The sequence below is a fragment of the Eubalaena glacialis genome, chromosome 6, assembly GCF_028564815.1.
Source record: "Eubalaena glacialis isolate mEubGla1 chromosome 6, mEubGla1.1.hap2.+ XY, whole genome shotgun sequence".
In the NCBI taxonomy this organism is placed as follows: domain Eukaryota; kingdom Metazoa; phylum Chordata; class Mammalia; order Artiodactyla; family Balaenidae; genus Eubalaena; species Eubalaena glacialis.
In genome coordinates this window covers 18,667,299-18,683,676 of record NC_083721.1, presented here as the reverse complement: position 1 = coordinate 18,683,676, position 16,378 = coordinate 18,667,299, and the positions used below count along the sequence as shown (strand labels likewise).

Below are 16,378 nucleotides of genomic sequence, written 5' to 3'. Positions count from 1 at the left end.
TCATATTGTGTGATTTTTTTGTTTGTTTTGGGCTGATAATTTACAAACTGGGATCGTAATTAGAATTAAGATACAATTAAGATAACAAGATATAAATATGTATACAAAGTTATTTATATTTTCTATACCTTTCTAAAAATAACTTTGTCAAAATGATTAGCTATGGTATTTTTACCTTATTGACATCCTGAAGTTTAAAACTTGTATCTAAGAAAATATACGTGGGTTCTTCATCCTTTTTATCTCTTCTGTATTGTTTCCAAGTTTAAACATTTGTCTTTCAGATATCTGGTTCATAACCAATCTATTTTTGAGTTTTTCCATGTAAATTTATATATTTGGTGCTTCCTTACATCTGTTATTTTACATCAGAGTTTATTTTTTCTAAGTTTTAAATTTTGATTAAGCCAAAGTATTGAAGCGTTGCCTCTTAATCCTCACTTTTCACATTGTTTTGTTATCTCTCCTTTAGAGTTTGTGAAATTTTAATCACTTGTTCTGTTCAAATTACCAAGGCATATCTTTTTTTTTTTACCAGAAACACCTGATTTTAATTATTATTGATTTTCAATGGTTTTACTATCTGATAGGACAGGTGAAATTTCATGACTTATTTTTTCACATTTTTTTTAAATTTATTTTTTCAGTTGAGATACAACTGACATAACATTGTGTAAGTTCAAGGGGTACAATGTATTGATTTGATACATTTATATATTGCAATATGATTACCACCTGTTAAATTAATTAAACAAGGAGGTTATTAGACTGAGGTGGCTCTAATGCCATGGTGTCTATGTAAGCAAACCAAAATCTAAGCTGCAAGTGCCTCAAAGTTATGAAATCAAAACGCTAAGGACAACCAATCACAAACAGCCAACTAGGCTTTAAGTTAAAGGAAATCAAATAATTTCCTTTTGTTGCTTCCATGCTTCCTCTGTATAAGGCAGGGCCCTCCTAACAACTTTGCGTTTGGTGCTGCCCCATTTTTGCTCAAATAAACTCTTCAAGATTTTAATATGCCTCAGTTTATCTTTTAACACATCTTCGCATTAGCTGACACTTCTATCACTCATGACTTATTTTAAAAGATAACTTCTACGAATGACCCAATTTCATTTCTTTTTATGGCTGGGTAATATTCCATTGTATACATGTACCACATCTTCTTTATCCATTCATCTGTCGATGGACATTTAGGTTGATTCCATGTCCTGGCTATTGTAAATAGTGCTGCAGTGAACATTGGGGTGCATGTATCTTTTGGAATTATGGTTTTCTCAGGGTATATGCCCAGTAGTGGGATTGCTGGGTCATATGATAGTTTTATTTTTAGTTTTTTAAGGAACCTGATGTGGATTAACCTAGAGTCTGTCATACAGAGTGAAGTTAAGTCAGAAAGAGAAAAACAAATATCGTACACTAACGCATATATGTGGAATCTAGAAAAATGGTACAGACGAACCTATTTGCAGGGCAGGAATAGAGACGTAGACGTAGAGAACGGACATGTGGACACGGGGAGGAAGGGGAGGGTGGGATGAATTGGGAGATTAGGTTTAACATAAATACACTGCCATGTGTAAAATAGATAGCTAGTGGGAACCTGCTGTATAGCACAGGGAGCTCAGCTCGGTGCTCTGTGATGACCTAGATGGGTGGGATGGAGGGTGGAGGAGGGAGGTCCAAGTGGGAAGGGATGTGTGTACGTGTATGGCTGATTCACTTCGCTGTGCGGCAGAAACTAACACAACATTGTAAAGCAGTTATACTCTAAAAAAAAAAAAAAAAAGGACAACTTCTAACATTATTACTAGGAGCAAACCTTCTCCTCACCCTCCCCCAAACCCCACTACTCACAATTCACCTGAACCCCACTCAGAGCAGAGGCCCACAGAACTCCTGGCAGGCCCTCCACTGCCGGCTCCTCACCACACAACACAGCCCTGCCCGTCTCTTCCTCTACAATGGCCCGAGATGCACCTCCGGAAAGGGTGACATCATTAGAACCTAGCGTCCCCCTTCCTCTCAGATAACATCAGGACACGTCCTGTCACGTTTACATCCCTCTGTCAGCGTGAGAAGGACAAGCTCCTAGAGCACCCTTCAGTGTAGATCTTTAGCTCTGGAAGGCTTTGCATATCTAATCTAATTAATTTTCCCAACTTGCCCCACCCCCTTCACTGTGCTCAGTGGAACACAAAGTCTGTCATCAGAAAAGCCCTTTGTACCCTCACCCTCTTTTCATCCCTTTACATGTTACCCCAGCTCGGACTATAAGGAAGTTCTCCTCCAATTGTGTCTGTTTTCTCAGAGAAGTAACATCGGCTGAGAAATTTTCTGCTGAGAGAGAGAAAGGCTGAGGGTTTTTTTCGAGTTTTGAGAAGAGAGAAGAATACATGAGACAGTTATCTCAGGGAGTGAAAGGGAACATTTGCTTCACCTTTCTAATTTAATTAAAATCTGGTTTTCCATGAGAGGACAGCTTCCTCTGCAGCACTATTAAATCAGAGCTATCCTTTTTCTCCCACATCCTACATTTTATGGGACCAGGAGGTCTGCAGGGTGTTCCCTGTGATTCAGCCATTTTTAAACAGCTAATTTCCCTCTTTAAAAACCTGAGCTTGAAGTCTGTAAGTCTGTTTCCGTTTTGTAAATAAGTTTATTTGTATCATTTCTTTTTAGATTCCACATATCAGCGATATCATATGATATTTCTCTTTCTCTGACTTACTTCCATCAGTATGACAATCTCTAAGTCCATCCAAAAGAATTTATGGTTACCAGGGGGGAGGGGTGGGGAGAAGGGATAGACAGGGAGTCTGGGATTGACATGTACACACTGCTATATTTAAAATAGCTAACCAACAAGGACCTACTGTATAGCACAGGGAACTCTGCTCAGTATTCTATAACAACCCAAATGGGAAAAGAATTTGAAAAAGAATAGATACATGTATATGTATAACTGAATCACTTTGCTGTACACCTGAAACTAACACATTGTTAATCAGCTATACTCCAATATAAAATTAAAAGTTAAAAAACAAAAACAGAAACCTGAGCTTTTTTGTAGCATATGCCATGAGATTCTGCTACTTTCTCCTCCTCCTTGTTATCAATATCTGTGGTTCTCTCTACCCCAAAATCTCACTTATTGAAGTTTTAGTATCAAGCCCATTACTCTTCTCTGCATCAAGACTTCTGTTATCATTCTAGGTGATTTCCACATCCACTTGCTGAGATAAATTTCTAGCTCCAGTATGGAGCCACTCCTGCCTGGGTTGCCACATCAGCGAACTGAAGCTTAGGTAACGTTCACATCACTGAAAAGCTCCGCTTGATGAGAAACTCAGTATATCCAGTCAACTAATCCCCAAACGCCAAGCCAACTCTGGGCTCTATACTTAACTTCCTGGTTCCTTCTCACCCCAAACAAGGCTGCCTCCGTGGCCCCAGCCAATCAGATAGTTTCTATTTTTCTCTTCTTCGTTCTTTATGCTTCACCTTATAAAAGCTTCCTGCCTTCTGTCCATTTTACTGTTCTCCCCATGAAGACTTTTTGATTCATGAAGTTTGCATCACCTAAATTATCTTCTTTAATCCGTTTTTAACACAAGTAACCCTGCCTCTCAGTCCTTTGGGCCTTTTGCCTTCAAAAAACTGTTTCTCACCCTTACTGTAACCAATTACGGTACCATTTTGTAAATATGAGCACCCACTTATCTTTCTAGAATATACGTCCCAATACATCTTGGACCTCACCTGGATTTCTGATTTACTGATGGCATTAAGCAAATTAATTTAAACTGATGTCACCTCTTTCCTGTCTTCATGTCTTTCTTCATTCAGCTTAGATTTATGGTCCATCACAAAAATTATTCCTGTGCATCTATCATCAACTTTCTCATCTCTTTCTCTCCCCATTGCTTGACAAAGCTCCAGTCCAGCATTTTGGCTACCCCAGATCTGTATCTAGGAGCTTAATATGCTTAGAGCAAAATGCACAGTCATGCCGACTCATCTCACTTCAAATGCATGACCATATTCTTAAGTGTGGAGGCCCTTGGCATTGCTTGGAAATTGCGCATTAGGCATTTCACCACCCCTCCATTCTCTGAGATTACTGTTTCATGCTTTTTTCTTTCTCCTTAGCTACAAACACCTCCTCAAGCCACTTGCAGCGTAAGACGACTTGCTTCTTATTTCACTAAGAAAATAGATACAATCAGAAGAGACCATGCTCATATCACCAAATCCTTTGAGTGCATGAGTCTTTTCATGTTCAGTATATATACTAATATGGTTGCCCTCAATTGTGAATTCAATGATGCAAATGGAGTTTGGATTCCTTTTTTTTTTTTTTAATAAATTTATTTATTTATTTATTTACTTTTGGCTGCGTTGGGTCTTCATTGCTGCACGCGGGCTTTCTCTAGTTATGGTGAGCGGGGGCTACTCTTCGTTGTGATGTACGGACTTCTCATTGCAGTGGCTTCTCTTGTTGCAGAGCACGGGCTCTAGGTGCGTGGGCTTCAGTAGTTGTGGCATGCGGCTTCGGTAGTTGTGGCTTGCGGGCTGTAGAGCACAGGCTCAGTAATTGTGGTGCATGGGCTTAATTGCTCCACGCATGTGGAATCTTCCCGGCCCAGGGCTTGAACCCGTGTCCCCTGCATTGGCAGGTGGATTCTTAACTACTGTGCCACCAGGGAAGCCCCTTGGTTTCTTAATGAAATATTTCCAAGAGATTTTAAAGAATACAAGCCAGCTATTTTATAGAATGTTCCTCAGCTTGGGTTTGTCAGATAATTTCTCATGTTAAGATTCGGGCTATGAGCTTCCAGCCAGAACACTACACACGTGAAATTGTACGATCTTCAAAGTAACACCCAAAGGTGCAAGATGTACATCTGTCCCTCTTTGTTGATATTAATTTTTACTTCCTTGTCAAGATGTTGTCTGGTTTCTCCACTATGTAGTTACTATTACTCTCCTTGTAACTAATGAGAAATCTGGAGGTAGACAGGTTGAGAGTATGCAAATATCCTGCTCCTCAGCAATGTGTCCCCCAGATTTAGCATCAATTGATGAATCTTGTTCTAAATTTTTCTTATGATGGTTTTAAATGATGATTTTCTTCCAGTTCCACAACTTCTTTCTACATGCATCTTTTGGCATTTTTCTGTTATCAAGAAACTCAGATCCTTCTTCATTGTTTATCTATCTATCTATCTGTCTATCTATCTAAATTCATCATCATCATCATCATCATCTATCTGTCTATTTGTCTATCTATCTTGTCTATCTATCATCTATCAATCAATCAACCTATCATCTACCTACCTACCTACCTACCTACCATTAGGGACTCAATAATGTATTTCATGGCATTTGATTTTTATATCTTTGCCAGGCCTTTTCTTCCATTCTTTCTGTGTTATTTTCCTTCAGATGTGTGTCATCCAAACCCATTTTAAAAAAAGAGTTAATATAATCACTTTCTTTTGTTTATACTGAAGTTCTGGAAAGTAGGAGAAATGTAAGACTTGACAAATAATTCTTGTTTCACACTGATGGTTTTAAAAATAGTTGTCATTAAACGGGACACAGTTCATGCCACCCAACAACTATTTCAAAGGGTCACTGTCCAACAATAGGTTGGGTGTGGCAGATTACCTGTTCTTGGTAATCTCCTCCCAGTGCAGATTAATGTTCGCTGTAGGGTTCCCCACTGAGTGCTTTCACCAAGGGATGAGATAACCTTGACTAAATTATTTTCTACCCATTTATGTGGCCTTCAGGCTGTAGGACTATTCAATAACTTGAGTGATTATTCAATTAGCACAGGGTTAATTAATTAATGTGGGTAAAATTATTTTTTCTTTCCATAGATGAAAGATTTTGAAAAGCAGTCAATACTACTCTGTGTTGTTTCCTGATCCTTTGAGTAAAAGCTTAATTAGGGACTTTGAGAAGGAAATGAGAAATAATCAAGCAAATCATGTTTTCGACGACCTAGTCTTTTGCAGTGAAAATGTTTCCACCATAAGGTTTATGATGTTTTTTGCATTATTCAGTTCCCAGAACAATGCATTTACTGAAAATGCAACATGGTGCTGTGATCTGCCAGTATAAATAATGCTACTAGAAGAAAGTTTTTGAAAACCTGTTTCCATGCATGAAATAGGAACCTCAGACCCCAGAAAACACAAGACAACACATTAAAATATTTTGCATTTTCTAGTCTAGTTTTATAAAAAATATTTTAAAAATTAATTTTAACTACACTTTTTGATCAAGAAAAGTGAATCTGGAGCATTATGTACAGAGTGCTTCTCCTCACCTTCTCTCCAATTAATGTCTCTGTCAGACTCTCCTCTTCTTCTCTTGGGTTATGGATTGGCCAGGTGAAAATAGGGAGATGTGAAGAATAAAAAATAACTCCCCCTATTTTTTCCTTATACCATAGTTTTAACATTGTTATACTAACCCTAACAATATTCTTAGTAAGTTGGAAAGATTCAAAATAGTGAATTGCTTTTGTAGGGAGTAAAAGCTATACATTCCAGGGTGGAATTGAAGGTAAAATTTCTAGGCATTGATATAATTAAATCAGATTTTGTCATGGTATTCATTCGTTCAGCCATGTCTGCTGAGTGCCCGTTACATGCCAGTTCCAGTCTTGTATGCTTAGGATTGAGTGGTGAATAAAATTGACAACAATCCCTGCCTCATGGAGCTAATGTTCCAGAAAGAGGGGATAGACAATAAATAATAAACTTAACCATTAGGTGAACAATGTGGTATCTTAGAAGATTAAAAGAAGCACTCTGGACATAAAGTAGAATAAGGAGGATTGGGGTGCTATGGGGGAGGGACACTTTACAATCTTAAGTAGGGTGATCAGGGAAGGCCTCATTCAGAAAGTGACCTTTGACAAAGACTTGAATTAAGTGAGGGAGTCAGTGTTCTAGGCAAACCTAGATGGGAGTGTGCCCTGTATGTTCACAGCACAGCAAGGAAAAAGTATGAGTGGAGCCAGGTGGCAAGAGGGTGAGTAGAAGGAAGTGAGGTCAGAGAAATAAAAAAGAAGAGCCAATTCATGCATTGCCTTGCAGGCCTTGGTAAAGAATTTGTCTTTTACTTTGGATAAAATGAGAAACCACTGGCTTTAAGTCTTCCCCTGGGGGAAATGGGGAGCCACTGGAAAATTTTGAGCAGAGAAGTGATATGATTTGACACTTAATCATCTTAAATGTGTTCAGTTTGCTACTGTGTTTGGAATAGACACCTGGGAGGCACGAGTGGATGCTGGCAGAGCAGTTAGGATGTTTTCATAGGAATGAGTAGGAGAGCTGATGGTGGATCCCACCAGAGAAGGAACAGTGAGAAGTAGTCAGATACTCTTATATTTGGAAGATGGAGCTGAGAAGTGTTCCTGTTAGATTGCATGTAGGTGTCAGGGAAAGAGAGGAGTCCAGGAGGACGCCAAGGTCTTTGGCCTGAGCTGCTGGGAGGCTGGAGATGCCATCAACTGAGAAGGTAAATGGTGAGTGGAGGAGGCTTTGGGGGGATGATCAGAAGTACAGCTTTAGACATGTTAAATTTGAGATATATCAATCAGACATCCAAGTGGAGATGTTCAACAGGCAGTGGGATCAAATGAGTCTGAAATTCAGGAAAGAGGTTTGGAAAGGAGATATATAACTTTAGAAGGCATCTAGCATATAAATGGTACTTAATACCATGAGGCCAAATGATAGAACCAAAGAAGTAAGCGTTGATACAGGATAGAAGAAGACACAGGAGTGAGCCTTGAAGCACTCTAGCATGGAGATATTGGAGAAGAGGGAGAATGGACAAAAGAGGACAGGGGAAATGATCATGCTCACAGTCATCGGAAATTTGCTCCCTCGAGCTGAAGATGATAGGGAAAAAGTTAAGAGAGGAGAGACGTTACTAGGGAATTGATACTCAGGGCAGACTGGATGTAGAAGCTACCTTATTCCTTTCCTATAGGGACTGAGAGAGAGGACATGAGTATGGATAGAAAAGTATCTTCCTAAGGATTTGTTAAATTTAGAACTTGACTCCTTTTTATATATCAAATTATATATATACAGATTGACTTAAAAATGCTATTGAAATCAAGGCAAAACGCAGCACTTTGTTTACGTGTTCAATATATTTATATGTGGAACTTCTAGTAAATTCTCAAGAAATACTTGTCAAATTATTAAAAAATTACCTTTTTGCTGATAATTTTGATATTATATTAAGACTGTTTTCTTTGCGTAAGGAGGACACATAAAAACTTTCTTCAATACTTTTTCTCAAGACATACCTACCTATTGAATCAGAGGCCAGTTAATTCAGCCATGTAACTTATTCTTTCTCTATAATTATTTGTCAGAACTCACCAGCAAATAGACACAGTGGGTGTGAATTGTCTATTTCTCTTAACTATGGCTGATTGGCAACTGTAGTCAATAAGACAACCACTGAAAATATGAAGGTATTCAAATAGGAGGTAGATTTTATGATGTGGATCTAAGTAATCTCCATTGAAAGTTAGAGCTTCAATCTCCATTAATTTAGAAATATCCTACATACTTGGAGATTATTCCAGTGAGAGTCTTCTACCCCAGGAGTACAGCATAACTAACAAATCTGACTCTTCCTTCAGAAAGAGTAAGCAGTTTTGCTTACCAGGGTAGGAGGAGATGGCATTGATGTGGGTGGTCCTGATGACACCCACCCGCGTCCCACGGTTGTTTTTCATGCACATGCAGATACATATGGCAATTCCAGCAATGACCCCCATGATGAATACGATTCCAAATACTATGCCAGCAATTGCTGTGCCCCTAAAAAGGAAAAGCGAAAGTACATTTATTGAAAAGGCTCATAAAGATTCCTCAGCCTTTCAACTATAGTTCCATGACTACATGACAAGTGCCCCTTTAAATATGTTCTTAAGGATAATGTTAAAAAAGACTCATGTTTTTCAGTTCTTGAAACCATTCCATAAATTAATAATTTCCTTTGCAGCATTTTCTCTGTTTCTCTTTCTGCAAAGCCTATTCTGAAATAAACCTCTGAGGCTCCTGGATAACTTCTCAGATTTTTCCTGTCTCTGTTTTCTTGAACTACTTTCCGGGGAATTTCATTGACTTTATCTTCCAAACTTTTATTGAACTTTTAAATTTCAGCTATCATATTTTTAACTTCCACGTGCTCTATCTTATCCTTTATTGCACCACCTGTTTTATAGTGTCCTTTTTTTGCTTTTATGGATGTAATTTCTTCTATTAATCTCTAACAGTACTCATGACATATTCTTTGAAATTTTATCTGTTTTTTGTGTTTCCTCTGTCCTGTCTAGGCTTCTTCTTATTGATTGTTTACTTTGATCTGTTTCATGTTTGACATTTTCCTTAAATGTCTGGTGATCCCTGAATCTATTCCTATGTAATAAGCTGCTATTTAGTAATAGCTGGTTGGGAGTTCAGTGTGCAAAGCTACTATTGGAAAGCTACTAAGCAAAGCTACTAAGTTTTTCTTTGTAGCTGTTCATTTTTACTCCCTGAAAGGATCCTCCAGTTTCATACTTGGGGAATCTGAACTGGGCTGCCAGTTTCCTGGAGCCTGGGGTTTTATCCATAAGGGTATGGACGTTCACAAAACCCTCCTGCTTTCAGCTCAGAGACTCAGTCTCATTCTGCTATGACAGAGGAGGCTTTCAGGTTAAGTCTTCAGTAACAAAATCTTTGTGGTTTAAAAGCATGACTTCTAAAGCCAGACTGCCATGGTTCCAACTGTAGCTGGGTAACCTCGGGCAAGTTGCTCAATGCCCCAGTTTGCTTCTTAATGAAATAAAGGTCAGCTTGGTGCTTATCTGACTCTCCTCCCAAATTTAATGTTATGAAATAACTGTGCTCCTAGATTCATTTGCCACATAAATAAGTTCCTATTCTCAAGTGCTATATGAACATCTATCCTGTACTTTTCTAGGACAGGTTCATAATCTCTCATCCCAAGCCCTTGGGACTAGATGTGTCTCATAAGTCAGCAATGTTCAGATTTTGAAAAGGGAACATGCATATGCTGTATATTATATGATATTCCCAGGGCCAGCATCCTGAGCATAACACATGTACATTTCTGCAGTAAAGGTAGGAATATTAACACTCGTGTATTACATAGAAGCTATAAAAAAAAGCCCCAGGTTTGTTCAGGTTCAGTCTTGCCACCGATTGAGTTGTATAAAACCTTTACTTTTCAGAGTTTTTGAGGACTTCAGAATTGCAGATAAGGGACTGTGGATGTATATTTATACTATTCAGAAGAGATCTTCTCTCTCTGACTTTTCCCTACTCATTTAAAAAAACAGAGTACCATTATGCATTCCAATAGACTCCTTTAAAATATTCCCACATGCATTTTAACTTTGTTAGTAAATTATGAAAGTAGAACGTGAGACATATTTGGATGGGCTGCTATTAGCAATTAAAGAATGGCAGAGTCTAGCAGTTCAATAAATACGTCTTTTCAAGAAAAAAGATTTATCAAAGGTGATAACTTGAAATTAAAAAAAACTAAAAGTAATCTGGAAACTTCTTTTTTATTGTAATTTTCAGGTCTAAATAAGACTAAATTGGAGGACTTAATTTATGTTCCAGAAATAATCAATGGTCTAATTATTCAGGTGTAGAGTTTCCAAAGTATGTGTTATGGAAGCTATCAATTTGGGACATATTTATATTCATTAATTCCTTTTTAAATAGAGAAAAGTAAAAAATCAGTCACATTTTGTTTTCTTGTTGGCAGTTTCAGCAAAAGTGCCTGCCCTTGAGGTCAATAATGAGGTTGCAACTAATGTGTTAAATGAGGTTTTTGATTAAATCATGATTTTCATGTCCTTGATCCTTTGATACCCATTAGCAATTGTAAATTAGTTATTTAAGACATGGCAAGTATAAAATTTATAGCATTATTTAGTCTGTTATTAATTTAAAAAATAAACAGTCACCTTCCAGTATATAAATAATTTGGTTTAGTCAACTGTTGGAAAGAGAGAAGCTATTAAGTTGAGAAATTTGGCATCATAAAATCCTTGAAAAGATTTATTTAGGGAATGTATTCTTTTTTTGAAAGAATGCATTACAAGGTTTGCATATTTTCTCTTCTCTAAACTTCTATTTTGAAATAATTCTAGATTCAGAGAGGTCCTGTGTATCCTTCACCCAGTTTCCCCCAATGGTTACATCTTAGGTAACTAAAGTACAACATTAAAACCAGGAAATTGGCATTGGTATAAAGTGTGTGTACAGTTCTATGTCATTTTAACACGTGCATAGATCCATACAACCAGTTCAGCAAGCAAGGTACTATACCATCACCCCAAAATATTTCCCTGGGCTCCTCCTTTACAGTCATATCCAACCTCCACCACCATCAATAACCCCTGACACCATTCATCTGTTCTCCATTTCTATAATTTTGTCATTTCAAGAATGTTATACAAATGGAATCACATAGTACGTGACTTTCTGAAATGCTCTTTTTTCACTCAGCATTATGTCCTTGGAAGCCATACTGGCTTTTCTGTATAGCAATACATTCCTTTTTATTACTGTGTAGTATTCCATGGTATAGATATAACACAGTTTGTTTAACCATTACTTCTTATAGGACATTCTGTTTACTTCCAGTTTTGGCTTTTCCATTTATAAAGCTGCGATGAACAATCATGTACTGGTTTTTATGTGGACATAAGTATTCATTTCTCTGGAATAATTATCCAGGAGTAGGATTGCTAGGATATATAAGCGTATGTTCTATTTTAAAAGAAATTGCCAAACTGTTTTCCAGAGTGACTGTACTATTTTACATTCCTACCAGCAGTATAGGAGAGATCCAGTTTCTATACATCCTTGCCAGCATTTGATATTGTCATTATTTTTTATTTTAGCTGTTTTAATGGGTGTACAGTGATTTCTCTTTGTAATATTAATTTACATTTCCCTTAAGCTAGTGAACATTTTTTCATGAACTGATTTGCCATTTATATGTCTTCTTCAGTGAAATGTCTCATATCTTTTACTCATGTTCTAATTGAATTATTTGTATTTTTACTGTTGAACTTTTGAGAGTTCTTTGTAGATTCTAGATATGAGACTCCCTTATCAGATAAGTAGTTTGTAAATATTTTCTCCCAGCCTGTAGCTTGTCTTTTCGTCCTCTTAACAGTCTTTTGCAAGAGTAAAAGTTTTTCATTTTAATGAAGTCCAACTTATCAATTTTTTCTTTTATGAACTGTGCTTTTGTTGTCATGTCTAAGAACTCTTCACCAACCCCTAGTTTCTGAAGGTTTTCTCCTATGTTTCCTTCTAAAAGATTTATAGTTTTATATTTGACATTTAAATCTATCATCCATTTTGACTTAATTTTGTGTATGGTGTCAGGTTTAGATCGAGTTTCATTTATTTTGCCTGTTGATAGCCAACTGCTCTGGCACATTTATTGAAGACACTATCCTTCTTTCATTGCACTGCTTTTGCACCTTGTCAAAAATAAGTTGGCCATGCTGTCTGGGAGTATTTTGGGCTTCTGTATATTTTCTTGTTGTTGGATAGGGTGTTTTATAAATGTTGAGTAGATTCTGTTGGTTGATGATATTGTTCAGTTCTTCTATATCCTGTTGATTTTCTATCTAGTTTTACTAATTGTTGGTGAGGGATGCTGAAGTTTCCAACTATAATTTTGCATTTGTTTGTTTCTTCTTTCAGTTCTATCAGTTTTGTTCCATATATTTTGCAGCTTTTCTGTTCTGTCTAGGCTCCGCACTTGACCTGTGCTGACAGGCATTGGGATAAGGCTGTATTTTTTTTTTTTTTCTTATGGTGTTTGGTTATAGTCAAATTAGTTAAATTGTTACTGTCTCAAAGTTTTCTGTTTTGCTAGGCTGTCTCTTTCTGGGGACTTTGGCTGCAGAGATCAGGCCTTTGTTGGGGTTTTTACTGTCTGCTCCTATGGGTGTTTATGGGTTGCCAGCTTCTTTATCTACAAACCTGGGAGAAATGAGGCAAAAAGAAAACCCAGGGAGCTCACTGTCATGTCATGTTGTTCTTCAGCCCACGAAGTTCCTAGCTGCTCTGCCTTCTTCTCTTCACCTTTCAGAATTTTCTTGTTTGTTTTATATATAATATTTAGGGTTTTAAAGTTGTACACAGAGGGAGGAATAGGGAAATGCACATCTACTCTGAAAAAATAAAATATTGCAATAAATGGTATTGTTTAAAATTGTAAAGTGATATTTAAAAGCATAATATAAAAACATTTTTATAGAAGAGATTAAAAATGTGATGAATACCCTTAAAAACATAGTTGGGTTTTTAGGGAAAAACATTGCCATTGATCTACATATATATATCTCCTCTGATTTTGAACCTTTTCCTATACATATGAAAAGTGCTCGGGCTTCCCTGGTGGTGCAGTGGTTGAGAATCTGCCTGCCAATGGAGGGGACGCGGGTTCGAGCCCTGGTCTGGGAAGATCCCACATGCCACGGAGCGACTGGGCCCGTGAGCCACAATTACTGAGCCTGCGCGTCTGGAGCCTGTGCTCGGCAACGAGAAGCCGCGATAGTGAGAGGCCCGCGCACAGCGATGAAGAGTGGCCCCCGCTAGCCGCAACTAGAGAAAGCCCTCGCACAGAAACGAAGACCCAACACAGCCATACATACATACATACATACATACATAAAAAGAATGTAAGCAGACAAGAATATCATTAAAAAAAAAATTTAAAAAAAAAAGTGCTCAAAAATCTTTAATAAATACACAAATTAAGCTAACCTTACCCACAATTATTAAACTGTTAGGAACTATCATCACCCACAAAATTCTTTCTCTGTAATGAAAGTATTTCCTAAAGGCATGTGTTAATTCCCTATTCAAATGAAACCTGAAAGGGCATTTTTCTTGGGAGAAGAACGAAATATAACTTCTTTTTGATGTTGTTAATTCTTTCTTTTTTAACTGCTGATATTTTGGACTATAAAGCATAATTCATGTAAATGTATATGCAAAGAGAAATTTCTGTTTTCAGGAGGCTACTGCAACACCTTTTATGAATTCTACAATTTCACAAGTAATTATCTTTTCGTGCCTTTAATAATTTTGTGTGAGCTCAGTTCTAAACAAAAGCATTTAGTTTTTTGGTTACATACACGAATCACCAGACAAAAAAATCCAAGGTTATATAAACAAATTATTCTTTTAAACTATCCATTATAATTATTTATTATAGTGAATGACTTTTTTTGGTCAATTTTTAGTCCAAGGGTAGGCAATCTATGGCCATGGGCCAAATGGGGCCCACAAGTTGTTTCAGTAAATAAGGTTTAATCGGAACAAAGCCAAACACATTTGTTTACCTGTTGTTTGACTGCTTTGGTGCTATAATGTCAAAGACGAGTAGTTGTGACAGAGACCACATGGTCACAAAGCCTAAAATATTTACCATCTTGCTCTTTGTAGAAAAAGTACTGAACTCTGATTTATTTCACTTGTGAAAAAATTAATGCTGCCTTTCCCTAGATGACGTTTTCTAAAACATTACGTCAATAATGATATTGTAACAAAGCAAGTGGTAGCACAGGCCAGACAACTTGTACTGAAAAATCTAACATTTAATGGTATTTGGAAGCTCTTTTAATTCCATTAATCAGAAACTCACAAGAGTTGCAAGGTCTGAATATTCTTTTTGATTGCCACTACTAATATTGTTTACTCTAGTACATTTCTGATGCTATTTCAATACAAAACTTACTCATGTTTTGTGGTATAATGAAAAATAAATAATTTAGTCTTTGCCCCAAGATCCTGGCACAAAGCTTTTAAAACTCTTAGAATCTCTGAAGTGATTAAAGTGTCTTTTGTATGCTAATGAGATGACTGGTATTTGGGGGCCCCTAGATAACTTTAACAGGGGGACTGGTCTCCAGAAAGATCAAAGCATAATTAGAGGGTTGGAACTTTCAGTCCCACTTCTGACCTCCAGAGATTGGGGCAGGGCTGGAGGCTGAGTTAATCACCAATGGTCAGTGAGTTAATCACCAATGGTCAGTGATTTAATCAACAGTGCCTACACAAGGATACCACCATAAAAACCCCTACATGATGGGGTTCAGAGAACTTCCAGGTTGATGGACACATCATGGTGCCAGGAGAGTGGAGCACCTGGAGAGGGCATAGCAGGTCTGAAAGCTCCATGCCCCTCCCCACATACATTGCCTTATGTATCGCTTCCACTTGACTGTTCCTGAGTTGTATCCTTTATAATCAACTGGTAATAGTAAGTAAAGCATTTTTCTGAGTCCTATGAGTTGTTCTAACAATTAGTCAAACCTGAAGGAAGGGGTTGGGGGGATCTCTGACTTTGTAGTCAAGTTGCATGGATGTGTGTATAACCTGGGGACTCAATACTTGTGACTGGCCTCCTAAATAAGGGCAGTCTTATGGGACCGAACCGTTACACCTGTGGAGTCTGACACTCACTCCAGGTAGTGTGCATCAGAATTAAATTGAACTGTAGGACACCCAGCTGATATGAGAATTGGTTGGTGTCAAGAGGAAAGACACCCCACAGGCTTTCTTCTCTGTTCTCCAAAAATCTTTGTGGACACATCTAAGTATCAGTGTGGGATGGTTTTTGACCATTTGCAGATAATAAAAAAATTTTGAACAAAATTATGGATTGAAATGTGTACCAAAATGAGACTTTATAATCAAGATATTAAATGTACTTGTAGTGGCTTTAATATACTATGAAACCGGGGTTTGTAACAAGGCTCAGAGACAATATATTTCATTCCATAAATAGCTTTTCATAAGTAAAAAAGATTCTGATAATGTTGCAATTGTTACAATAATATTTACAACACATTTTAACCTTGGTACTGCTATACAGCAACTTAAAAATACAGATACCTTGACATGGTTTTACTATTAATTGATGTTTAACGTAAAGAGTAAGTATGCAAAGAATGCCATTAGATTATTTCTCTTCTTTCTCTGACATGACCAATTTACAAATGCATTTTATACAAAGGACTTATGAATATTCCATGCAATAATTTAGTAACATGTCTCTATTAAATAGGAAAAAAAGGCCACAGAGGTATTTGATGCCTACATAAGATGCAGGAAGAATTATAGAATATTTCCATTAGGAGAAACTTTTCAAATGAACATAAGAGTTTTTAAGAAGTATATTAAGTGAGAAAACTTTTAGAAAGAGTTTTCTGGAATAACTGACTACAATTTCAAAAGAATAAACTTAAAATGAGTTCATTTACTATTAGAATGAAAAA

At 37.1% G+C, this 16,378-nt stretch overlaps 1 protein-coding gene across 1 annotated transcript in view; it reads right to left on the bottom strand.

Moving 5' to 3' along the window:
* CYYR1 (cysteine and tyrosine rich 1) overlaps positions 1-16,378 on the bottom strand; it is a 105,337-nt gene that overhangs the window by 6,052 nt on the left and 82,907 nt on the right. The window contains 1 exon segment of the mRNA XM_061194015.1: positions 8,710-8,867. Coding sequence (XP_061049998.1) covers positions 8,710-8,867 — 158 coding nt within the window.